The sequence below is a fragment of the Aythya fuligula genome, chromosome 13 (genome assembly GCF_009819795.1).
Source record: "Aythya fuligula isolate bAytFul2 chromosome 13, bAytFul2.pri, whole genome shotgun sequence".
Taxonomy (NCBI): Eukaryota; Metazoa; Chordata; class Aves; order Anseriformes; family Anatidae; genus Aythya; species Aythya fuligula.
In genome coordinates this window covers 15,542,358-15,565,623 of record NC_045571.1, presented here as the reverse complement: position 1 = coordinate 15,565,623, position 23,266 = coordinate 15,542,358, and the positions used below count along the sequence as shown (strand labels likewise).

Below are 23,266 nucleotides of genomic sequence, written 5' to 3'. Positions count from 1 at the left end.
TGATTGTAATTTTTCTACACATAAAATATTCTAACATGCTAACTAATGCTATGTGTATTGCAATCATATTATTCATTAGATGTTTCAGATCAACATGGAGTATAATAGTTTGGTTAAAATGTATTTACAGATCTCTGATTTAGAAAATAAATTTAATGCAGAACCAACAATAAACCATTGAATAAGCATGTGTATGGTAAGGTAGACAAAGAAAATTAAGAAGATTTTCTGTACAGGAAGATGTGTATTTCAGTCTTCAGGTTGCTACTCTTGTTCTGCTCCCTTCCATCTGGTGTTGAAGATAAGTTTATATATGTGGCATATTATACTTAATAGTTGAAATTACATTGATATATAATTTAAATTTACCAGTAATTATACTGATAGTCATTATGTAGAAATTAGAACCAGGTATTGATTTAGGATTTGCACGCTCTTATATCAGGTCTGGATTTAATCTAATGCATCTAAATGTAACCGGGAACCGGGGCAGAATACCTTTTGCCTTAATAAGCTGTTTTTAAACTTTAGCATTTGAGAGCCTTGAATGTACATTTAAACTCCTACATTTTGTGCAAGTCAGAAGTATCTTCCAGTAATGTAAATCTTTTGCATAAAGTAATTATCTTCCCACTCTTTGGTGGAGTAATTTGTATTAGCCTGAAGTCTGAGAGAGATAAATAAAATGTTCACCTCCTACCTGCTGAGCCTAGTCTATATTTTAGCTTTGGATTATAACACAGATGTGAGCAGGAAAATAAGTATTCATCAACAGTTTCGTAACATTGCAGCTTTGACTACTTTTTCTTGTGGTGTGCTGTGATCAACTTTTATTAACAGTCTGAAATGCAAAGGAAGTTCACAACTTAAATATGTAAAAAATAAACCTTCTACTTGTTTTTATCATACTGCACCGTAAAATCCAGCAATTTAAAAGCAGCAACTTTGCTTCAGTTTGCTTCAGTGGGAAGGGGGGAACCAAATAGAAAACCAAGAGGAAGATTTGGCAGAAATAGAATTCAGCTTTTACGAAGTATTGCACCTCTTTGTTTCACTGCATTTTTTTTCCTCTTTCTTTTCTTTACCTTGCCTTAAGGTCATCCATGGTATTCTTTTACGTGAGTAGCAGTGTAGTATGTGGCTGGTAAAGATTCAGTGCATCATAAAAATAAGAGTCAACACAAATATATATGCAGTACTACAATATTTGGGGTATTCAGTTTCATCAGATTTTCCGTGTGCTTTGATTAAATCCCAAAAAAAGTGGCCTGTTTCTACTTCAGGATGTTCTTAAAGGAATTTTAGCAGTGAAGCTACAGTCATTCAACAGCATCTGTCTGCATGCTGAAAATGTCATCAATAATGCACAAGATCATGTCTTGAAGAGCAGTAGGATTGGCATAAATTTTACTTAATGGAGCATCATATAAAAACTAGGCAGGGATACCTGAAGCGCTGACAGCATCCATTACATAAAGACGTATGTCTGTTGCTTGGAAGTGTTATGTAAGCTTTTTTTTTATTTCCTTAACATTCTGATTTCAATTGCACTGGGATTAATAATATCTTTTTCCTATTTTCAGAGGGTGATGAGACAGGAGTGATGGATAGTCTGCTTGAGGCCTTGCAGTCAGGAGCAGCATTCAGAGATCGCAGGAAACGAACACCAAGGGGACACGGTAAGATGATTTCTTAAAACTTTTAATTATGAACTGAGTGGAGAAAAGTTATTTTGCCAAGACTTAAAAACAATTTTCTCTGGAAACCACTGAGCTACTGTGAAAATTCAGTAGGAATTCATTCTTTTTGGTCATAGATTTTTAAATATAGTTTTATATTTAGGTAACTGGAGGCTCTGAAATATAACAAGGGTTCTTCTGTTTCAAGTGTAATTTAAAAACATGACTGCACAAAGCAAGTCTGTCTTAATCATTAAAACCATAAGTATAATCAGTTTATTGTAGGCAGTGATGAAAAATGTTAACTTCTTACACCAGGAAGAGTTTGGTATAAGAATATAGCTGGTCATCATTTTTAAGCACAAGTCTTAAATATGTTCTTGTTTGGTTGGAAGATGTACTCTGTGTAGCTGTGAAAGTCGATTTACAATAAAAATGATCTACTTTTTTGAAGAAGACAATAGTATTCTACAGGTGTAGTCTGAACAACTAGTGCTTCCTGCAAGTTAGGTCGTGAGGAAATTTGAGAAAGAGCTAAGCAGTTGCAGTGTTTTCTCTTTTCCATTCTCCTCCCCTTACAAGTATGCCTGTTGCATACAGTTTGTAAATAGCATTTACTATATATTTACCTTTTATTAAAGCTCACGGAATGCTCTATTTTCCAATTTTTTATTTAAAATATATTTTACATTTTAAAAAAGAAACACACCAAAAAAAAAAAAAGTACTAAAGCAGGCTTTAACCTAAAACCTACTTAGACTAGATTCTCCAGGTTTTTACATGGGTGACGCCCTTAAGCATGAAGGGAATGAAGAGGGTCTGAAAACACCTCACAATTAATAAGTATATGAACATAAAGACAAAAAAATAAGGAATTGCATACGTTTGAATAATTTTCATATTGTTTTCTCCTGTGTTATTGTGGTTATTACCTTTCACTGGAGAAAGTATTTAAAACTGATTAGTTTCTTTCAATTTGATCCTTAGATCTTGGTACTTAAGAGATTCTTGACACATTGACACAGTGAGGTTATGTAATACTTGGAAAAAAAGGTGTGAGGTTTCCAAAAAATATATATATTTTTTCAGTAAAGTACTTATGAATCCTTGGTAAATTAGAGAAGTGTGTTGTGAACTTTAGACTTTGTGTGTGTGTTTTATATTGCTTTGTATAATTCTGAATTGTTGGTTGCCATTTTAATTTGTTTTTTCTAAAACAAGACCTTTATCTGAATAAACAAAGTGATACGAATTCTAAACATGTCCTTCAAAAAGGTGCAATTTAATTGTTAACTCATTACATCTGAGTTTCTGTAATTCACCTAAAGCATTTAAGAACTTACACAATGTAATGTGCTAGGTAATGCACACAAGTGTCTTTGTGTTAAGTAATAACTTACACAAGGTAATGCTAAATAATATGCCATTTGCTTTTATTGGTGTAAGTGCTTCTAAATCCATTTCAGTGTAGTATGTCAAGTATGCTTTGTTAGCTTTTCTGGAAAAGCATTACATGGAATTTTACACTGAACGTATCAGAACACTCTTTCAAGCTTTTTAACACATCTTTTTTTTTTTTTTTTAAATTAACACTGGCATTACTGCAGTCATCAAATTCTTCTGAGATCCAGAAATATAAGGCTCTACATATATGAAATTTCAAGCATAGCAGAATGCCTGTTTGCTTTTGCACTAAAAATGCATTGCTTGTTAATGATTATGGAAATACTGAAGATTATGCTGCAGCCCCATGACATCTGTAAGTTGCATCATATAACATCTGAGTTTATGTAAGTGAGATGCAGGGCTGTGCCCAATGCTTCAGATGTTGAAATTGTTTCTTTCTTTAAAGTTGTTTTTGCCTTTCATCATAGGTACCTGAAACAGCTATAGAGTATATCTTATGGAGTATTTTTTTCTGAGAGCTGACTTGACACAGTTTTTTCTGAAGCTCTTAGAAGCTTTGTTTAGGATTCCAAAACCCTTTGGATGTCTTACATGTTGGAATAGACCTTTAGAAATAAAAGTTTTTATGAGAACCAGAAGAAATGTTCATAGTGACTAGCCTCTCAAAAAAAAAAAAAAAAGTCATCCAGAATGAGAATGCCAAGGTCATGTGGTTAGAATTTTGTATAACTTCGCAGGAGTTATGTATAAGTTACTCACATTTAGGAATATTGATTTATTTTTAATTCACACTCTTCCATTTTAATAGGTATGTCTTGCTAGATGTTAAGGCTTAAATTTCTTGAGATTGGTGGCTGAATTTTGGCCACATCTCTGTGTGGTACCTGAAATTAGAGAAACCACTTTTACACACTTAAAAAGGATGTTTGTGTACTCATTTACCAACTACTTGAGTACTAATGAATAGTATGCAAAGCTAGCAGTCCACACTAGAGAAAGAGGCCACATGGACTTCCTGGAAGTGTTGGGAACGGTCAGCCAAGAGAAAGGGGTGGGGATTAATCTCAAGATATGAGATTAAATGAGGATAGTGGTGGGTATTACTCTGTGTTCACTGTATCTATCTGAAAATCGAAAAGCTCTTTACGGCAGTGGATGCTACTGTCCTTCCTTCATTTAACAGACAAGTAAATGAATGATGCATTTCTGAAGTCTTTCTAAACTAGCATACACCAGCATTGGTGCTGCAATCTTTCTCTGGCAGCCTCTTTTTCTCTCTTTTTCTTTTTTTTTTTTTTTTTTTTTTTAAGCTTGTAATCAAAGGTATACCTGACTTTCAGTTTGTGATTAGCCTAAGCAAAAGGACTTCATGGCAGGCAGTAATACCATTGATTTCAGAACTCCAACTAACGTAGTTAGTAAAGAACTTCTGTATCAGGTGTGGTAACATACTTTGAAATCATACTGGTATTCAAAGTTTTGCACATGAAAATTGTCACTAAAATAAAGTGCCTACCTGTTTGGAATTCTAGAATTTTGTGATTCTTTCAATTTCAGTTGATCAAGAAGTAATGGTAACACTGGAATATTTTGACTCTCTAAAGGGTCTGTTTTTTATGCAACAATCCATGCATAATTCCAGAGCCGTTTGCAGGCATAAACAGCCTGAACATCAAGCTAGTCTGAAGCCAAACAACTACTAGCCAGTTTTTTAAATGGTCTTTAGGTTTGTCTAACAAAGTGCTGATCCCAGCCCAGCAAAGATCTTGAGTGGCTCTGAACTACTGCACCAGTGCATAAACTATGCTGGCTTCTAAGTCACCTGCAGTGTAGTAAAGCCAAGTCCATTTGTCTTCAGAAGACTCAATATGTATTTTCAGTAGTGGAGGTACTAAGAAGATTTATTTGTGCATCAATAAAATAACTTTAAAAAGTGTTAGGTAGTATCATTTTTTATTGATGTTTTAGGAATACTGAAATGATATTGGTATGTGAGATACACTGGGGCTTGACATGGAATGATGTTTTATGAGTATAGTGGAATTAGAAAAATGTTTCTGCATTATTCCTAGTTCAATGCATTTTTGCATGCAGAAATACCTGGAAAGAAAATTAGAAACATTCAAACGAGAAAGAACTGTGTATTTCTCATGTGTCTAGGGAAACACATAAACTATTGGCATGTGTTTGGGGAAAGTACAGCATTGCTTTGAACTTGAAAAATGGTCATATGTAACATGTAACATTTCTTAAGCATGACACAAATTTTTGTCAACACAGTGTTTAAAGGGGAAAAAGAAGCATATAAGAAATCTAGTAAGAAGTCTAGTTACTATGTCTTAGAGATATAAGATTTTTTTTAAAATCTGTGCTATTTCTTTCTATGCTAAAACTACTATTATTAGATGAGTGCTACCAAAAACCATACCCTGATATTTGAAGCTTATTATATATGAAGGATTCTTTTTTCTTTTTTTTTTAGTATATATTTTGTAATATTGACTAGGTCAGAATTTTATAATGTTCATGGTTTTAAGAATTGTGGAGAAGATAATTTTAGGAGGATATTTTGCCTAATAGCATATTATTTCTGGTTCTGTCCCATGGTTTTTTTTTTTTTTTTTTTTATCTTTCTCCAAACTGTCTTTGGCCATTCATTCGTATTATGTTGGGCTTAAATGAATACAGGTCTGACTGCATGGCAGTAGACTTTCTCAGACTACATTTTGTAGTTTGTGCTCCAGGAAAGTTTGAATTTCAAGGAGTATGCCTTGTCCTGGTCAATCAAAATCTTTAAAGCAGCTTTATGTCACTATCCCCATTACAGGTCTGAAACATTGGCACAGGTGCTTCCGTTAATGGTTGCACATTATGGCCTCAGTGTAATGTAGCTGAACTGCTAAGTTTGTAATATACATAGCTCAGGAATTGCTCTCACATCCTAAAAACCATCAGTGCTAATTAATCACTGAATGTATTACTAGATCATTTCAGATTAAATACTCTAATATTTTAAAGGCTGCTACAAGTAGGGTGAAGTTACTTTTAATGATGAATAAAAGCAGGTCTGAACTTGACAATATAGGTTAATAATAATTGTAGTGGTGATATGTTTTGAGGAACTCTTAATTCCAAAACCTGGAATTATTGATCTATATCCTGTATAAACTAGACACCAAAATTCAAAGAGTTGGTTTTGTTTAGTCCATTTCAAAACATACTGCAGGAGTTATGATTAGATATGATTAGTTTCATTAGTTTAAGTAGAAGATCACTGCATTATATATATACTCCTGATTTCTTTTTTGGAGGCCAGTGTAGGCTGTAAGATTCTGTGAGCATGTTATAACTAGTATGTGAATTAGTTTATCCTCTTTTACCCTTTCATGGAAGTATATAACATCATAATATTGCTATTTAAAAGCCATGTGCATACAGTACAGTGCATTCCACATGGATGTCTAAAAATAAACAAGATAGTGGTGCTATTCAGATCAGAGCTCTGTTCTTTTTGCTTTTCATTTTTTGTGTTATTTCTGTATTTTTGTACATTTTCTGTTAACGCGTTAGGTGTTTCTTCTGTTGTTGAAGATTATTTTGTTTAATATGTCAGGTATATAGAACTGTACAACAATTTCTTGTGCCCGTAACTTCACGAGCATATTATTGGAATGTAACGACAGTCTTTCTGCGTTTTTTCCCCATGAAATCAAATTACGAAGAACAACAGACACGTCGCACTGAATTAGGGAAATGTCCAATTATTGTGCAGATTTTTTTTGCATTTCAAAGTGAACAGACTTCCAAAATAACATAAAATCGATGAAAATTAAAATCCTCAATGTTTCCTCAGGAGTTGATCTTCCTCAAGTTTTAACAGTGTGTTTTGTTTTTATTTTTTTGACACCTTTGAACTCCAGTGATATCATTCATGAGAACGTAACGGTAATTTATGAGAATGCCCAAAGTAAAACTTGACTCCACTACTTATCAGGGGATGTGTGAAGACCTTTGGGCTGAAAGGCTCATTAGGTCAGTCTATAGAAGCTGTCAGTCAGACTAAGCAGACCAGAGAATGCTTTTTTAAATTTTTTATTTCCTAAGCAAAAGAGGGTGGGAGAAAATCCAACGTTAGGGGTCGCAGCATTTACCTTCTATAATCTCAATACATTGCCAAATTATGTAGCTTTAATATATGTAAGCATTATGGATAAAACAGGACACAATGGAGGACGCAATTTCTTTATGGCTTTTCTTAGGGCTTACTTTGAGTTTGAATTAAGTTGATTTTAGAACAAAACCAAACTACACTATTACTGGGGTCTGATTAAAATTTAGTACAGTATTGAATCAACTATATGGAAGTCAATTAGCTTAATCATTTTATTAATATAAAATTAATCTGTGGTGATTCACATTATTTGTGTATAGACATAGCTCACTGCAAGGTGGATGACACACAAGCATGTTTTATTTTTAGATTTTCTTTACTAGAATGAAAAAGGGAGATTTACCGAAAGTTTTCTTCTAGTAGACAACCCATCTGAAGGAAGCTAGAACTGTTGTGGAGTCCGAATATTTATTTGCAGTTGTAGTAAGATAGATTGTATTACTAAGGAATATACATTTCAGAAAAAGATGCTGTCTGTCTCTGAACAGAGTTTGACTGTATTTCTGTGTTGTATTTGAAAAATATTTGTATTGTTGAATAATTTGAAAGCTTTTTAGCACTGACGTGAGAACTTAGGGGTGTATATATAAGCTTGTAAAGATCTGTTTTAGCAGTTTGCTGGAACTGCACTTGTGTTAGAGTACTTACCATTAGAGGAGTAGTTGAAAGGATGAAGGATTCAAAGACAAAGCAATCTAATGGACTATAAAAACCTGTAGAGAAGTTCTTCTTTCATTGTATAGAGGTACTCAAACAGTCCAGGGTCTTCAGACATTTCTGTGATTTTTGACCATGGAAAGTAGAATGGACAATAAAATCATGAATAAGAACATTTTGTACTAGATTGAGTATCAATTGTCAGGTATTAAAGTACCTTTAGGAAGACCTTTGGTCTTCCAATTTACCCTGTACAGATTCAATACACTATAGTTTCCTGTTTGTCTCCTAGGACAGCATGTGTGATGTCCAGCTATTATTATTTGCTGGCATATCATAAGAACATTTCATGTTCAGAGAACTTTCTGAAATAGTCTATAGAAGCTTGTTTTTGCATGAAGCTTCACGTAATCTGAAGTGTTTTCTAGATACAGGTTATTAGATGCTACCCTTTGTAGGTTTGGTTCTTCTGAATTTTGGCACATAATGCTCTGTAATTTCCTGTGATTGTGTCATACTTGTTTTGTCTAATGATACCTGCAGTATTATTTCCTTTCTGTTTGAATATTCAAACAAGATTTCATAAATCAGTTTTGGGCAGGGAAGATGACTAACTGCATAAAGCACCTTATGATCCATACTAAGTGAACGCTCATGTTCTGTTTGAAACCTCTTAAGTCATTGCCCTTATTATGCTGTTTTAGAAGCAATTCTCGCCTTCCTTGTACTCTGATGCTTGATTTTAGAATGCATTCTGCACTTCAGATGTCAGAAATAACATCTTCAGTACTATATTCAATTCTTTTGTGTGGTTAACATACCTGACCTGGAAAAAACTGTTGATATTTTCAAGAAAGCAAAGTTTTAAACTGTCAAAACTCTCTGCAACTGCAGATCATTTTTAATTTTTTTACTTTCTTTGTTGCCTTCAGCTCCTTGAGGTGTCATCTGGCCCATGTAGTCAGGAGTTAGCCAACTCAAGAAGATAATCACAACATGAAAAGAGTAGTCTGGAAGTTTGATGTGTCTTGGAATTTTCCATGTTTCCAAACATCTCCTATGCCCTGCGGTTTCTTTAGAGTCTGTGTTGAAGAACAGAAAGACTAATGTAAGCTCTAATATTCATGTCTTCTGTTTCAAAGATGCTCATGTAGCCTGGAAGGACTTTAACATCACTGCATAAAGTATGAAACTTTAACCTGAGTTTGTCAGTTTTGTGCTCTTTGATGTATACTGGAAAAATTATCCTCATGCTGCCAGAATATTAACACATTTCAGAAAAGAAAATGCAGCAAGAGGATTCTTACACTAACACTAAAGCATCAGTTGAAGAAAGTTCAAACCTGTAAATGTATCTGTGGATTTTAACTGTACACTTTTTAATTGACTTATTAAAATAGGGTTACTGTGACTTCCGACTACTAAGGACTTTTAAGAATTTATTTGCAAATGACCTATTAAGGGAAATTGGTAGGATACCTTTGGAAAATATTGTTGGAACAGTTTGTATTCTCTAGGCAAAAAAAAAAAAAAAGTCAACAAAATTGTATGGCTTTGGACTGCCAGAATTTGAGTATGACACAACTTATTTGAATTTAAGAGTTTTTTCTTGAAATTTGATTTTTCAAGGATTAAGGAGGAATATTGTAGAATAAATAACAATATTGGAATTAGAAACAATACTTGGATTTCTTAAAAAGGCAACTAAAGAACATTTTTAGACAAGTCTTTTAAATTTAGACTACAATACATTGCCACATTCTTGCATGTAACTTTATTGGTGTTTAAGGAGTGTCATAAATCTGGATACATTTTGGATAAAAGGTTGTGTTCACCTTTAAAATTTTGTTTTATGCTTGAGTATTTTTTAATTCTATTTATAAAATACAAAGATGTATTTCTGCCTAAAACGTCAGACATCTGCTTGTAACTTAATAGTTAAATCTCAATAAAATCAATCTGAAATCAAGGAAGGAATTAAAAAAAAATACAGCTCCAGCAACTAACAGGTGACATTTAATACATAAACAAGTAACACTGTTCAAATTTAGTCACTATTGTATCTGGTTTTGCAATCAAGTAGAGGAGTTCAGGATTTCAGCTGCATCTAAACATTCATACAAATTTAAAACAATTAACAGTTTATTATCTACAAGCAATCTGAACTGACATTCTGTTGCATTTTTTTAGCTATTTTTTTTTCCTCCAAATCAAATTAACAGCTGGTGTTCTGTAAAGATTGCATCAGAAATTGAAATACTGAGAGCACTCTGATATATTTTTCTAAAAATGAGCTCACAGATTTGGTAATTGTATTGATGTAGGTTTTGAAGTGATGTGATCTTGAATGATAATAAACAGTAGAACTACATACTTGAAAGACAAGTAATTGTTGTCAAGCAAAACATCATTATTTGTGTGCATGTAAATTATGATACTTTGCATTGGAGTGACCCTTATGCTCTTAACTACGCTTCACTTAAGTGTTGTTCGTGGTATTAGAAGAGAGAAAGCTGTACTTATCTTGAAAAGATTGTATTTTTCTCTGAAATGCAGAGGAGAGGAGACTGCATATTCTTTCTCTTTTCTGTACTCTTAAAAAGAAACAAATACTCTTCTATTAATCTGTGAAGAACAGATGTGAAACTCTTTAAATTGGATGGATGTTCTTCCATCACTTTTTTTTTTTTTCCGTCAAGTGCAATCTTGGAGCTTTGTCTGGGTAGCCAGAAAACAGCTCCACCTCTACTGTATTGTATTTTCTGTTCATATTTGACTGCCTGTTTCACAAGTCAGTAAGAAGGAAAGAAGAGTTAGAGAAGTCCAAGGCAGTTTTAACAGCTACTCTTCTATGGTTACAAAGCACAGAATATTCCTGTTTCTTTTGTAGCATTTCTTGCATTTGTTGTGTCTACCTTATTCCAACAAGAATATTTTCATGACATCTTGAACTGAAGGTTTAATTTAGTTCTGTTTTTAAAAATTGTTTTATTTCTTTTTCTAAAGTTTTCTGCATTTCTGATTTTTCATTTTACCAGATTTCCCTTGTAGACTTGAATATCCTTATGATGATCTTTTCTTTGAGTGGAATTCCTGTTCCCAAATGATATAGTGCTTGATATAAAATCAAAAAACAAAAACAAAAAAAAAAAAAAAAAAAAAGGCAGGAAAATAAGATGTATATAAGGATTTTGATTTCTGCTTTCCAGCCTAGTGGAAACTTTGTGTGTGTGTGTCTGTACCTTGTTATTGTTACCTTTTTTTTGAATATAGTGTTTTATAGATTTGATCTTGAACAATTAGGATTAAAAGGCTGCATTTGTGTTTTTGTTTTTGTTTACTTCAATTTTTTAACAAGAAATCTCCAATATAATCGCTTGTTTACCATTGATATTTGAAGTTATTTGAAGATATTTGAAGTAGGCTCTTGGTTTAGCCTTTTGAAAATTATTTGATACAAATTCACTGTACTGATGAGCTAATCAGTTAAAGTTCACTGAGTTTAGCTAAACAGCGTGTGTTTGATTTAGAGAAGTCTGTGGTATGTCAACCTTTTCAGACATAATCCTACTTTCAACATTATCTGACAGGTAGTCAGCCCATCAGGCCTGAGGATGTGCGCCAAAGCAGATCATTTCTTCACTCTTGACTAGTTATTTATCTTATTGAGGCATAATTCACAACTGGCATATGGAAACTAAGAATGACCAAAGAAGGGTGTTCCAAGCCTTCCTTTTCTTCTCTCATACGCTATGAAAGGGTTTGTAGATGTGTCTGCAACTCAAATTTGTGTTTTGCAATTTTGTTTTCATGGCAAAATATATCCATAAAGTAAAATAAATCTTTATAATTTTATTTTATACAAAAACGTCTTCAGAAGAGGTGTTCCCACTTCTTTAGCTAAATCCATATTTTGATTCAGTTTGTAATCTAAAGTTATCTGTAGCTTTATTTAAAGGAAAATGAATGATGAGTTGTTTCTAAATCTCTCTTGTTGCTACAGGCAATAAGAACAACTTAAGATCAATCATTTACTAAAGACATTCTCTGTCACTTGGTAGATGCAAGTCACTGAAACCATGATATGCATTCTTCCATTCATGTGCTCATGTCAGTGAAAACAGCTTTCTTGAGAAAATAAATTTACCATTTAAGTACCCAGCAGCAACCCTTTTTTCACAAAGTTACTGAAGTACTTTGATCCAGAATAAACTTTCCCCTTAGCCACATAAAGAGAAACAGATGTTTAAAAAATGATAAAGTAAGACCCACAGATCCAGCCAGACCCAGTATAATAACATACTGTTTTATACCAGAAACTTGAAAGGTATTAAAATGAATAATTTTATCCACACTTTGGAAAACTCTCCAAAATGGTAGTTTTCTCGTATCTGCAGAGTATACAAGTAAATGGTAAAGTAGACCTCACTGTTCTTTTATAACCCCAGTTTCCGTAAAGAAAATGTTAAAGTCTATTATAAACCACTATGTATATATGTACTGGAGAGACTGGTATTGCAGATAGTCATCTTCAGATGAAGTTTTCTCTTAGTTATCTATTATGTTTTCTTTGAAGTGACGTGTTTTGATATAGGAATAATAGATTCTAAAAGGATTTGATATAAGATATAAGAATAATGGATAGTCTAATTCCAAGTTCAGAACTACTCTTCAGTTTGGTTTGATGAGGGGTTGTACAGTTTCATGCTGGCATGCAGGTATGCTGTCTTTATCACTCATTCTATGCAAAAAAGTTCAGTGTCTAATAAGTAAGATAACTGTGAAAACTGTTTTTTCATAGTAATCACTTCATAGTACTTTTAGTCCACCGTCTGCTTGTCAGAATTGCAGTATTTTGGTCTTCCATGTAGTTGCATTTCCAGATGAATGAAATAGTGCAAGACCAGTTTGCTTGCAGTCTCATGTCTTCTTTAAGTATAGCCTTTTAAAGGTCAATGTAGTGGTAATGGCATGTATGAAAAAAATTATCATAAATGGAATTGTCTGTTTTGAAATTGGATTTACATAAGAATTGTCTGGTTTACATAAGAATTGAATATCACACAGGAAAAAAATAATAATAAAAAAAAAAGATTGCCATCTTAAGTCCTACAGTAGCAAAGACATCTAAAATCAGGGTTCAACTGTGACATCATTAAGAGTTCTGGTTTGTCAGAAGATTGTAGGAAGCTTTCCTAGTGTCCGTATGATGCCCACTTGGTCCATATGTCTATGGATAGATACCACTAGGTGGTACTGTTAAACCTCCCTTTTTGAGAAGATTAAAGCAAATTTACAATCCAAGAGTGTTTCAAAAGTACCTAAGTTAAGATTTATTTTTTTTTCTGTAACTGCAGAAATAAATTATTACCTGCTTGGTTGAAATTGTTTTCACTAGAATAGGCAATATAGTCTTTCCTATATTGCCACCCAGTTTATATATACTGTCAATAAAGCAAACTTGCAGGTGAATTGACTCCAAAGTTTTCTGAATGCATCGCAGCTGCTATCTAAAAAGCACTTTCATAATCAGTTCTCTATAAAAATATTATAAGCTTTCAATATAAAGTGCAGTTTTTGCATGTTTTTGAACCAGTAGTGTCAATGAAGAAATGCACAAAAATATTTTAATCAGTTTTTATATTTCATACTTTAATTCCGTTCTTAACAAAATAATATATGAGTCTCCATTGGAGAAACCATCAAACTATGACTGATGATAAATAAGGGTAGGACCTCTTTTTTTTTTTTCTAATTTACTGTCTACTTAAATTGTCTTGTACTTTCAGTATTACATGTGGATGCTTCTATACAGTAAATAATCTTTTAGTACTGCAAAAGGCCATACTAATTCTAGCTGGAAAAAAAATGAAGCTTATTACTGTAAATGAAGATCTGATGTTAAATAGTGGGACAGCAGTACTAAACAATTGAACTTTGTAATTGTGAAATATCTAGGATTCTTTTTAATGGAAACTAGCATAAAGTTTTTATAGTGGTTTGTTTTTGTTTTATTGTTTGTTTTGACAGGAACAATTGTAGTAACAGTGTAGCAGAAAAAAGAGAACTTTTATATTGATAATGAAAAATATATTGATATTTATATTGAAATATTTTTTTCTTTTCATTATTGACTTGGCAAAAGTGAAGCTTTTCATCTCAAGATCTACACAGGGTAGTTGCAGACAGCAGGGGGAAGAGTTTGGTCAAATTGCCACTATAACAAACATCTGTACAACAAAACAAAAAAATTTACATTGCCAATGACAAATCAAAGCTGAAAGTTTGCCTTGCCTGTTGTCATTCATTGCCATTCATATTTAGAAATCAGACTGCTGTGATAATTGATTTGATGGTCCAGCTTGAGTGGAAGCACTTCTGGGCATAGCAGGCCTCAGAGATGCCAAAAAAGAAGAAAAGGTGGGAATGAAATAATGCACTACTTTCTCCTCAGAGGCATGTGGCCCAGTTTTTCAGAACAGAAAAAACATGCTTTAGAAAAAGGGAGAGAAAAACAACATAGTAACTCAGTAATAAATACAAAAATGACCAGCAGAGAAAGCAGAGACAATGAGTCTACATATTTTACTGGCAGGTAAATAATAGGAGAATGGTGTGGAAGTAATTTGATTTTTAACGGACTCTGTCCATGGGAGTACATTTTTTTGTTGCCTTTTTTTTTTTTTTTTTTTTTTTTTTGTGCAAGGACAAAAGAAGTTTCCCCCCAAATAATAAAATAATTTAAAAAAATTTTTGAAGGTTTTTGAAGAGGGATTGATGGTTTGGAGGAAGGAAAACCAAGCAATTGCTGAATTCAAAGGGTAATATATATGTTCTTGGATTATCTGAACTCCTATTGAGTTTGTTTACTTCAAGCAGTAAGCGATAATAAAGCTTGTTTCAATTTTTGACTGGGGGGTGGTGTTCACCCATAGCCTCCTGCTGATATGTATAACGTAAGAATCTAAAGTAATAGTTGTGAAAAGAAGTAGATTTAAAAAAACAAAAACTACTGAATTCAATGTTTGACCTCTTAATCACAACTGCTAGCTCAACTGTGCACCCTGGTATCAATTGAAAGAACCAAACAAAGCCAGATTAAAGATGTGAGTTGTTGAAATAGAAAATTGTAACCAGAACTGGTTTGTCTTTTGAGGAATGCTTGAAAAGATAAGTGTGGTGTGTCGGTGTGTCAACTTTGCTGAACTCTTTGTATTCACAGTCTTAATTTTTTTATATACAGCAAAGGAGGAAATAAATTTTAACAGTAAAGACTGGAAAAAAAAGGGGTGGGGGGGGAATCTTCATGAAGTAGATAGCAGGAGGTTGTAAATATGCTGTTCCAGTGCATACATAAATGTTGCTACTTCTAATTCTCAGGTTTTGGAAGTACCTTGACTGTCTTAGTAAGATAAGAGTTGATGTAAGCATGCAAAATATTATAGACATATAAAGGAAAATTCTGTAAATGGCAAAATAATTTATTAGGAGAGAATTTTATTTTTTTTAATCTATTATGACTTCATTTTTGTTGTTGTTGTTGTTTTGTGTGTGTGTGTGTGTGTGTATTAGAAGCAAAAGCTCAGAGTTTGATAAGCATCCAAGGTGGGATAACACGTATGTCAGTTTCCCTCTGAATTTTTGTCTTTGTACTAATCTGTAGAATTTCTTTAAGTATAAAAACACTGTGTTAAATTTATGCGTAGGAAACCTAGGCATCACTTGTGGCATAAAACCTGCTGCTTTTAGATCCTTTCTTGCTGCTCAAGCAGAGTTAAGAAAATGAAACAAATGCATCAGAAATTGTCGCTTCATGAGGATTTAATAAGGAACAGGTTCTTGTTATTCTTTTTCTTTCTCTGCACAGGCAGAAACTATCTGAGTTTAGCACAGTATTAAATGGCCTGTATGTCCACTATTTCAAGATTTCTAGGGAAGCAGGGTAAGCAATCAACTACTTAGTGACTAGAATGCTATGCCATTTTTTCCCAAAAGATACAGTAGTCCTTTCTGAAGACTTGGAAAACACTTCAGAATTGGTATATTAGTTATTAGGGTATCAACTTGCAATACCCAACCCAGTGCCAAATTCATTATGTCTCATCCTCAGTCGTTTTTTACTTTTTGTAGACTTGTCCTCCCCTTTACATGTTTTCCTTTTTCTTTCTTGGTTGTTGCATGTTTTTCTGGCAAAGAAGAAAAGGCTCTAGCTCAAGCAAGCTTATTCCTTTATCTCTCTTCAACCTGTCTTGTGAACATCTGTAGTTGTTTTTGCTTGATTGAAGAGGGATGATGATGAAAGAATTAAGCTTTTGCGAGGCAGTGTACTCCAGCAGGATCCAAGGGTATGTAATCATGTTGGTGTCAGTACACAAATGAACCATTAAACCAATACTTGTGATCAGTCAGAAATGATAGCTGTGTCATTTTTATATGATACATTTTAATAAATTTCTATTTCTGGAATAAAACCTCATTGTAGAAGAAATCTGGTGTACTTATTCTTTTTGTTTTTTTGCTTATTTATAATAGTATAGCTCTAATTTTAAGGGTTGCACATTTTTGAAGTCTGTTTCTAAAGCCTTACTCTACTACTATGCCCGTCGTGGAGATGCGTTACATTTGTCTGTGTCATCCGGTTGATAGCTAGCAAAGGCTTTCATTGCTCTGTAAGAAGATGTAGGATTTCAAACATATTTCTTCTGTCTTTGTAAGAATTTTTGGAAAGATTTTTTTTCAAAACTGAATGAGAAAAGGATGCCAGTGGCAGTGGTATCTTCATATTAGAACAGTTTTTGTGTCTGATTCTGCTGCCATTGAAGTCAGTCATTAAACTAGTTTCCCTGCAGTTGTTTCAGGTTACAAGAAGCAATTACATATATGTTTGAATTTTTATGACAGGCATATAGTGTTATCATTTGTATCATATTGCTAGAAATCATATGGCCATTCTTAAGTATGGTCTGGTTTCAGTGGAGCATACATACTTCCCAGAATTTTCTTTTGACAAAAAAATTAACAGAAACTTATTACAAGGTATAAATGTGTTTTGAAGCATATTTGCGCAAATGTATTTTGCACACAAGTTCTGTTTTTAACCACTGCAATATGGTTGTTATGGGTTGTTATGGGTCAATATGGATTGACACATTCTCATAGATAGCCTAGACAAAAATTAATGGTCTGAAATAACTATATATTTCAGCAATAAAACCATTGTAGTCCACTATTTCAAGATTTCTAGGGAAGCAGGGTAAGCAATCAACTACTTAGTGACTAGAATACTATGCCATTTTTTCCCAAAAGATACAGTAGTCCTTTCTGAAGACTTGGAAAACACTTCAGAATTGATATATTAGTTAGAATCTCCCTTTTTACCCGTCATGCTGAAGAAATTTAAAGAGAATATTCCTAATTTTTTGTGGAAAGAATGATAATATTTTTCACATGATGTCTAGTTTTTGGCAGTTGTTAAAATTTGCTTTGAGACTTGATGAAGTAAATGTGTAGTACAGATTAGCTACCATTAACCTTATGATTATCTAGGGATAAAATTTATTTTTTGTTAAATATCCATATAACTCAATATTATGAATCTTCACTGGGAGTGTGTGTTTAATTCCTATAAATAATTTATTTTTCTTAAAATCTGAAAGTCTTTAGGTATATACTTTTCTGTATATACCATGCTTCAAAAGGTAGTGTGAAACTATTTGCCTGATTGTTACTTAATTTTGGTAGATTTTATCATTAATTTTTTGTAATTCTACAAGTACACACTCTGTTTTCAAACCATACAAGGAGTAAAGAAAAATGTAACTTAATTATTTGAAGCGGTCATAGAGTATTTTTTGGAGAAAGAATTGTCTGTTAGCAGTAAGCAAAATAATATTTAACATAGGAAAAAATGCTCTGTATAGAAAGTTTTAGATGGTATTCAGCTTCACTTTTAAAGACCGTATGTAATAGAATGGTAGCAAATAACTACTTCCAATTTCTATGTTCTCATGAAGATAGATATCCAATTTAGATAAATACCAACATAGACTGCAACCAGAAGTTGAATCATTTCTGTTTATTTGAAAGTATTGCTCTTCTGTTTATCTTTACAGTAGACTTCCATATCAAGTCTTAGTGGAGGTTAATGCTGATGCTGCATGGCAGGTGGGATGTGCAGTTAGCTGGAAATTATGTGGTAAGAGAGGTAGGACTGGTGAGAATTGGAGAGCTCTGTTTTAGTTAAGAGAATGGCATACAGTCAGCTAGGAGGTGATGACATGAAGCATATTCAGCTGGTGAGGAGAGTTGCCTGAATTAACCTAACTGGATCATTTGTACCTCAGTGAGTTGATGCGGATCTGAACCCATTTTCTGTTACTCCAAAATGTGAGAGTTCTTTTTTGTACTTGTACTTTCGTACTTTTTTTTTTTTTGAGACATTTGTGGCAAATAATTTTATTTCCTGAGCATACAGAACATTGCCAGTTCAGTAGAGCTGCAACTAGGAAAGTGCTTCCTGCTGAGCATGCTGTAGAAGATAAAAGCAGATGTTGATTAAAATATAGTTTGTCATCTGCTTTTAGATACATGATTTCTGCTGTAAATTCCACGTAGGCTGTTGTAGTAATAATGCTTTCTGGGACAGTGGTTTGTAGGCAATTCTAATAATTTTAATTCTTAGTATTTTGAATTGGTCAGTATTACCATCCTTCTCTATTTGCATGTACCTACCTATCAGTCATCTCTAGTAAGCCCATCAGCTGCACATGGGTTAGGATCAGAGAAAATCCAGGAAATGGGGCCCATGCTTAGCATCCTGGCTGGAGAGCAGTGACTGTAAATAGAAGACTGTAGCAACTGTTGCATTACTTATAGTTTCTATGCATACATATGTTCATGCAAACTCTGTCATCTGAAGGAAGGCTTGCACACTGGAAAAAGTAATCGAGAGACCTTTTCACAACTAAGTATATTTCTGCAGAGCTACTCTCACTAACCCTGTTGCTTACTTTATTCGTACAGCAGTGGTGGTTGGAACTGCACAGATAAAATTCTGGTCATCCACTGAAATACTATTCTGACTATCTTCCACTAAATGTTAATACAGAAAGGGAGGAGAGAACTGCGTTGGTAGTATTTTGTCATCTGATGCATGTGTTCATAGAATCAGACAGAAGTCTACTCTGGAAGATCATCTGACCCATTCATCTGCTGAAAGAAGGGCCTTAGACTAGGGACTATTTCCCTGTCAAGCTATGTCTTGAGTATTTTTAATGACCAAAAAAAAAAGTTTCCACTGTTTGTATGGGGAGCCTATTATATTTAACTGTTCTCTCAACTGAGTTGGGTTGTTTTTTTTTCTTACGTAAAGGGATCACAGTGAAGGAAGTTGTGCCTATTGTCCTGCCATCATACACCCCTGTGAGTGTAGTGCCATGATCTTCTCTATAACTATCATTTAGGTTTTCAAGTAATATCTGTGTTAAGTAAAACCTACTCTGATGGCCAGCTGTCATAACATTTCAGAAAAGAGTTAAGTCTTCAGTAAGTGGTTAAATGTGATTTCCATGCTGTCACATCATTTTTAATAGTCACATGGAATTGCTTAATCATAAAAACAACCTGTCCAAAGCTCTTCTCAAAGCAAAGGGGAGATCAGCACAAAAGCACCTTATTTAGAAAGGAAGAAAGCTATGGGAAGGTGGCATCTGGAATCCTACTGCTTAATCTGTGTAATTAAAACTTTTCTAAGGAGCAGGAGAAGCAGGTTCTACTTGAGGTAGTTTTAGGAGTTAATTAGCAAGGTCTTTTTGAATATTAAGAATGTCTTTGATGGACAAAGTTTTGGAAACTAGTTTAGGACTTTGAAACAGCATAAATTAAGGCAGAAACTTTTTTTATACATCCTCAAGATGCAGACAGAATCATTCTCCCTAACCATGCCATTTCCTTCCTTCATAGATAAAATCATATGCCCTTCTCAATGTCTTACGAGGACTCATTAACTTAAAGTACAGTAGTAAGTTAACTGGAAATAATATTTTACAGGTTATTGTTACACATCCACAATTATTGCAAATATTACAGTCAGTAACTCAAGTCAAACGATCTCTTCAGAGTCTGGATACTGTAATATATTACCAGTATTGAAGACACCAACCTACATGTTTTGGGATACAAGGTAGTCAGTTGCAAGATGTTATCTAAAATGCAATAACAATAATACAATTTTGATGTCCTTCATGTCGTCTTTTAAAAGAAGTTCTGCATTTTTAAAAGGGAATGTAAGTGAAAATAATGTCCTTGATTTCCTTCACATCAATCTGATAGGCTTTTGTAAGTGTTTACCAAGAAAGATGATGTCAACTACACTGAAAATTTGGCTATGTCTCTTAAAAGATAGGGAGAGTATAGGTTTGTTTTCTCCACACTTATTTGCATGTATGCTTTTTTATTTGCATGAATGCTCTTGCTTTCACAAAAGTAGTATAGGTCTGTTGGTGCTTATGTACACGGGCAAAATTTAGAAATCATTTAGAAGGTGTATTTGACTTTCACTCGTTTTGCTACCAGTTTTGACATACATCAATGCTTAGAGTTTCTCATTTGTGAGCTGTTTCAAAACAGCTATTATAACAGCAGAGTCCATCTTCATGTAAAATTGAATTCATAATTCATATAATTTATATGATTACCTGTGAATTTGGGAAGAAAACCAACCTAATAATAACCTGTCAACAATAAATATCACAAAGGAAGACATATTCAAGACTTTGTATTGTATTAAGGTTCTTGTGAGATCCATAGGCATTCTCTGTTTAGATTGCAAACTACAGAACTGCACTGCTTTGACCTATAAGTGTGTCATTTAGTTACATTCTACATGTATCCTTTACAATCAGTCTTAGAGAAGAATGGATGAAGTATGAAGAAGTAGTAAAGTTTTCTAGGTAGTGAGTAATGCTAATTGCATGTTATATCTAAAATGGCATGGCCTGTTTATTTTCAGAAAACGTGTGCCTATGAAGAACCAGGCCATAGTTTGAAATCATCAACCAATTTTTATTTTTTAATTTTTTTTACAAACCTTGTTATCAGGAATCCTAATGGACATTGGTTGTTTCATGTAGATTTGGGTATTGTCCTAAATGCAACAGATGAATATTGAAAATTTCACTCTCAGTGTTTCCAAGAACAGAAGGTGTTTCCAAATTGTAACATTTTATAGGACTCAGTTTTGTGTCAATAAGCTACTTACATAGTGACTTTACAAGTCACCTCTGATCTCAGGTGTACTCAAACATCAAGGTCCAAGGATGAGAATTTATTAACCATGAGAAGTGCATTTCCAACCATATTTAACACTATATCTATGCAAAATATGTTTATCAATTAAAATTGTGTTCACCCTGTAATGAAAGCTGTTGTGGTTTCTAACTGACATATATTTATTTAAAGAAATAGTGGTAAACATTTATTCTGTTCAGATTATTCTGAATTTTATGACAATCCAAAAAAAAAATATATATATATATATAATATTCTGGAGCAAATGGCATATTTTCTCTATTATACTTCAGTTCCATTTTTTAGGATTTTTCAATGCCTTTTCTTATATTTACCTTGAAATCAAGGATATTAGAGGGTGAGGATGATGATCCTTGTCATGTTTATCAGTATGCCCTTGCCCTGATTCTAGCAGTTTTCAGAAGGAATTGTGAAGAAATTCTTCATGTAATGTTATACATAGGAGTACTTCAGACAGTATTTGGATATAGCAGACAAATCTGTGAGTAAAATGCTCCATAAGCAAGAATAATATATTTAGGAACATATTTAGACAACCTGTGGTGTAAGTTGTTTGAAAGAGAAAAACACTTTCACAGTGAATGTCAAAACATTTTATCATTTGAAAAATACAGTGTCTTTTTATCATTCACTTCATCTTGAAGTTATATATTGGAATATGTAGGTTTCTAAAGTAACTTTTGCTGTACAGAAATCGAGACTGAAAATATATGTGTTTTCAGTAAATGTAAACATGTAAATGCGTGTATGTCTACATAGACACATAAATATATATACACATATATAAGAATTCTGTGCTGGCACAAGTCTTTAACTAAACCCCTTAGAAGGTGAATATAAAAGTAATGAGATGTCAGTTTTTACAGCATGAGGAGAAATGCATGCTTTTACATAAAATGCTTTTACCATCAGGAAGATTAAGTTTTGTTCCGTTTCATAATTTTCAGTTAATTACTGACCTTTCTTGAATAATGTGTTATTCATATTTTTTTTAAGTATGGCAGAGCATTTTAAACTTCAATTCACCTTCAGTTCCTTTATTGACAATATAATGGGTACAAGAGTTCACAATCAGTATTTGCCCATAGAATGGACTTTTCTCAGCAGGAAGCCCTCTTTTTTACTAAATATTTTCCATCAGCAGATGTGGTCTAAAATGCTTTAATGTTTGCTATTCTGCAATATTTTGTGTCAAATTTTTACTGACATGCATCTTAAATACTAATAGGCAGTAAATATTGAAAACAAACAAGAACAACAGCAAGAAAAATAAAAAGCAGATAAAGTTTTCTGTGAAGTTTCTACAAGACTGTAATATAATGTCAGTTTCCATGATGCTGTATCTTGGAATTAAACAACTCAAACTTGATGACAATATATTAGTACAGATGGTTAGAAAATGACTTCTTTTGGTGTGTATTAGTTTCTTTCTAGAACTAATATTTTTCAAAGATTTTTTTTGTATTGTGATCCAGTTTATTCCAATAAAACTGTAGATGTGCTTAAATATTTCTGAGGTGCAGATGTAACCGTGCACTTCAGCCAGCCTGGCCAACTACAGCTCTGCTACTTTAAATTGAGAACTAGTAACGTGTTTGGGAGAAGCTACCCGATAACTGCTATGAGATGTTAGTCTTCATAATCTATCTGGTGTTTACACTTGCATATTCTATGTATCTGAAATAAGTTGTTTTTAAAGACAATGTTGATTTTAAAAGTATAACCTGAAATTCAATAAGTTGAAATACATAGTGAACTTTTTCATGCAACTTCTACTGTAGTCAGAGATGGTCTGATTCTTTACAGAATTGTTTTAAAGTAAAAATGGATTATGAACATAAAATGTATATTAGTTATGAAATACAGTAAGTGTTTAAGGCTTTTGATAAGAGGCAAACAAGCAATATGAGTATGATGAGAGACACCCTTGGTGTTTTCACTGTTACAGTGTCTGCATCCTGCTTCAAGCAGAAACATGGTGGAATAGTCAAGGTGACTTATTATTGCAAAACCCACAGGCATTTTGACTTTCCCATCTCTTCAG

At 33.3% G+C, this 23,266-nt stretch overlaps 1 protein-coding gene across 4 annotated transcripts in view; it reads left to right on the top strand.

Annotated features, from left to right (window-relative positions):
• Window positions 1-23,266, top strand: part of DIAPH2 (diaphanous related formin 2) — a 174,010-nt gene that overhangs the window by 131,641 nt on the left and 19,103 nt on the right. For 3 of the 4 annotated variants that reach the window (XM_032195988.1, XM_032195987.1, XM_032195986.1), the window contains one exon: window positions 1,584-1,679. In XM_032195988.1, coding sequence (XP_032051879.1) covers window positions 1,584-1,679 — 96 coding nt within the window. Of the gene's footprint in view, window positions 1-1,583; window positions 1,680-8,846; window positions 9,023-23,266 lie in introns of those variants that run through there. The other variant, XM_032195989.1, reaches the window with a different exon arrangement.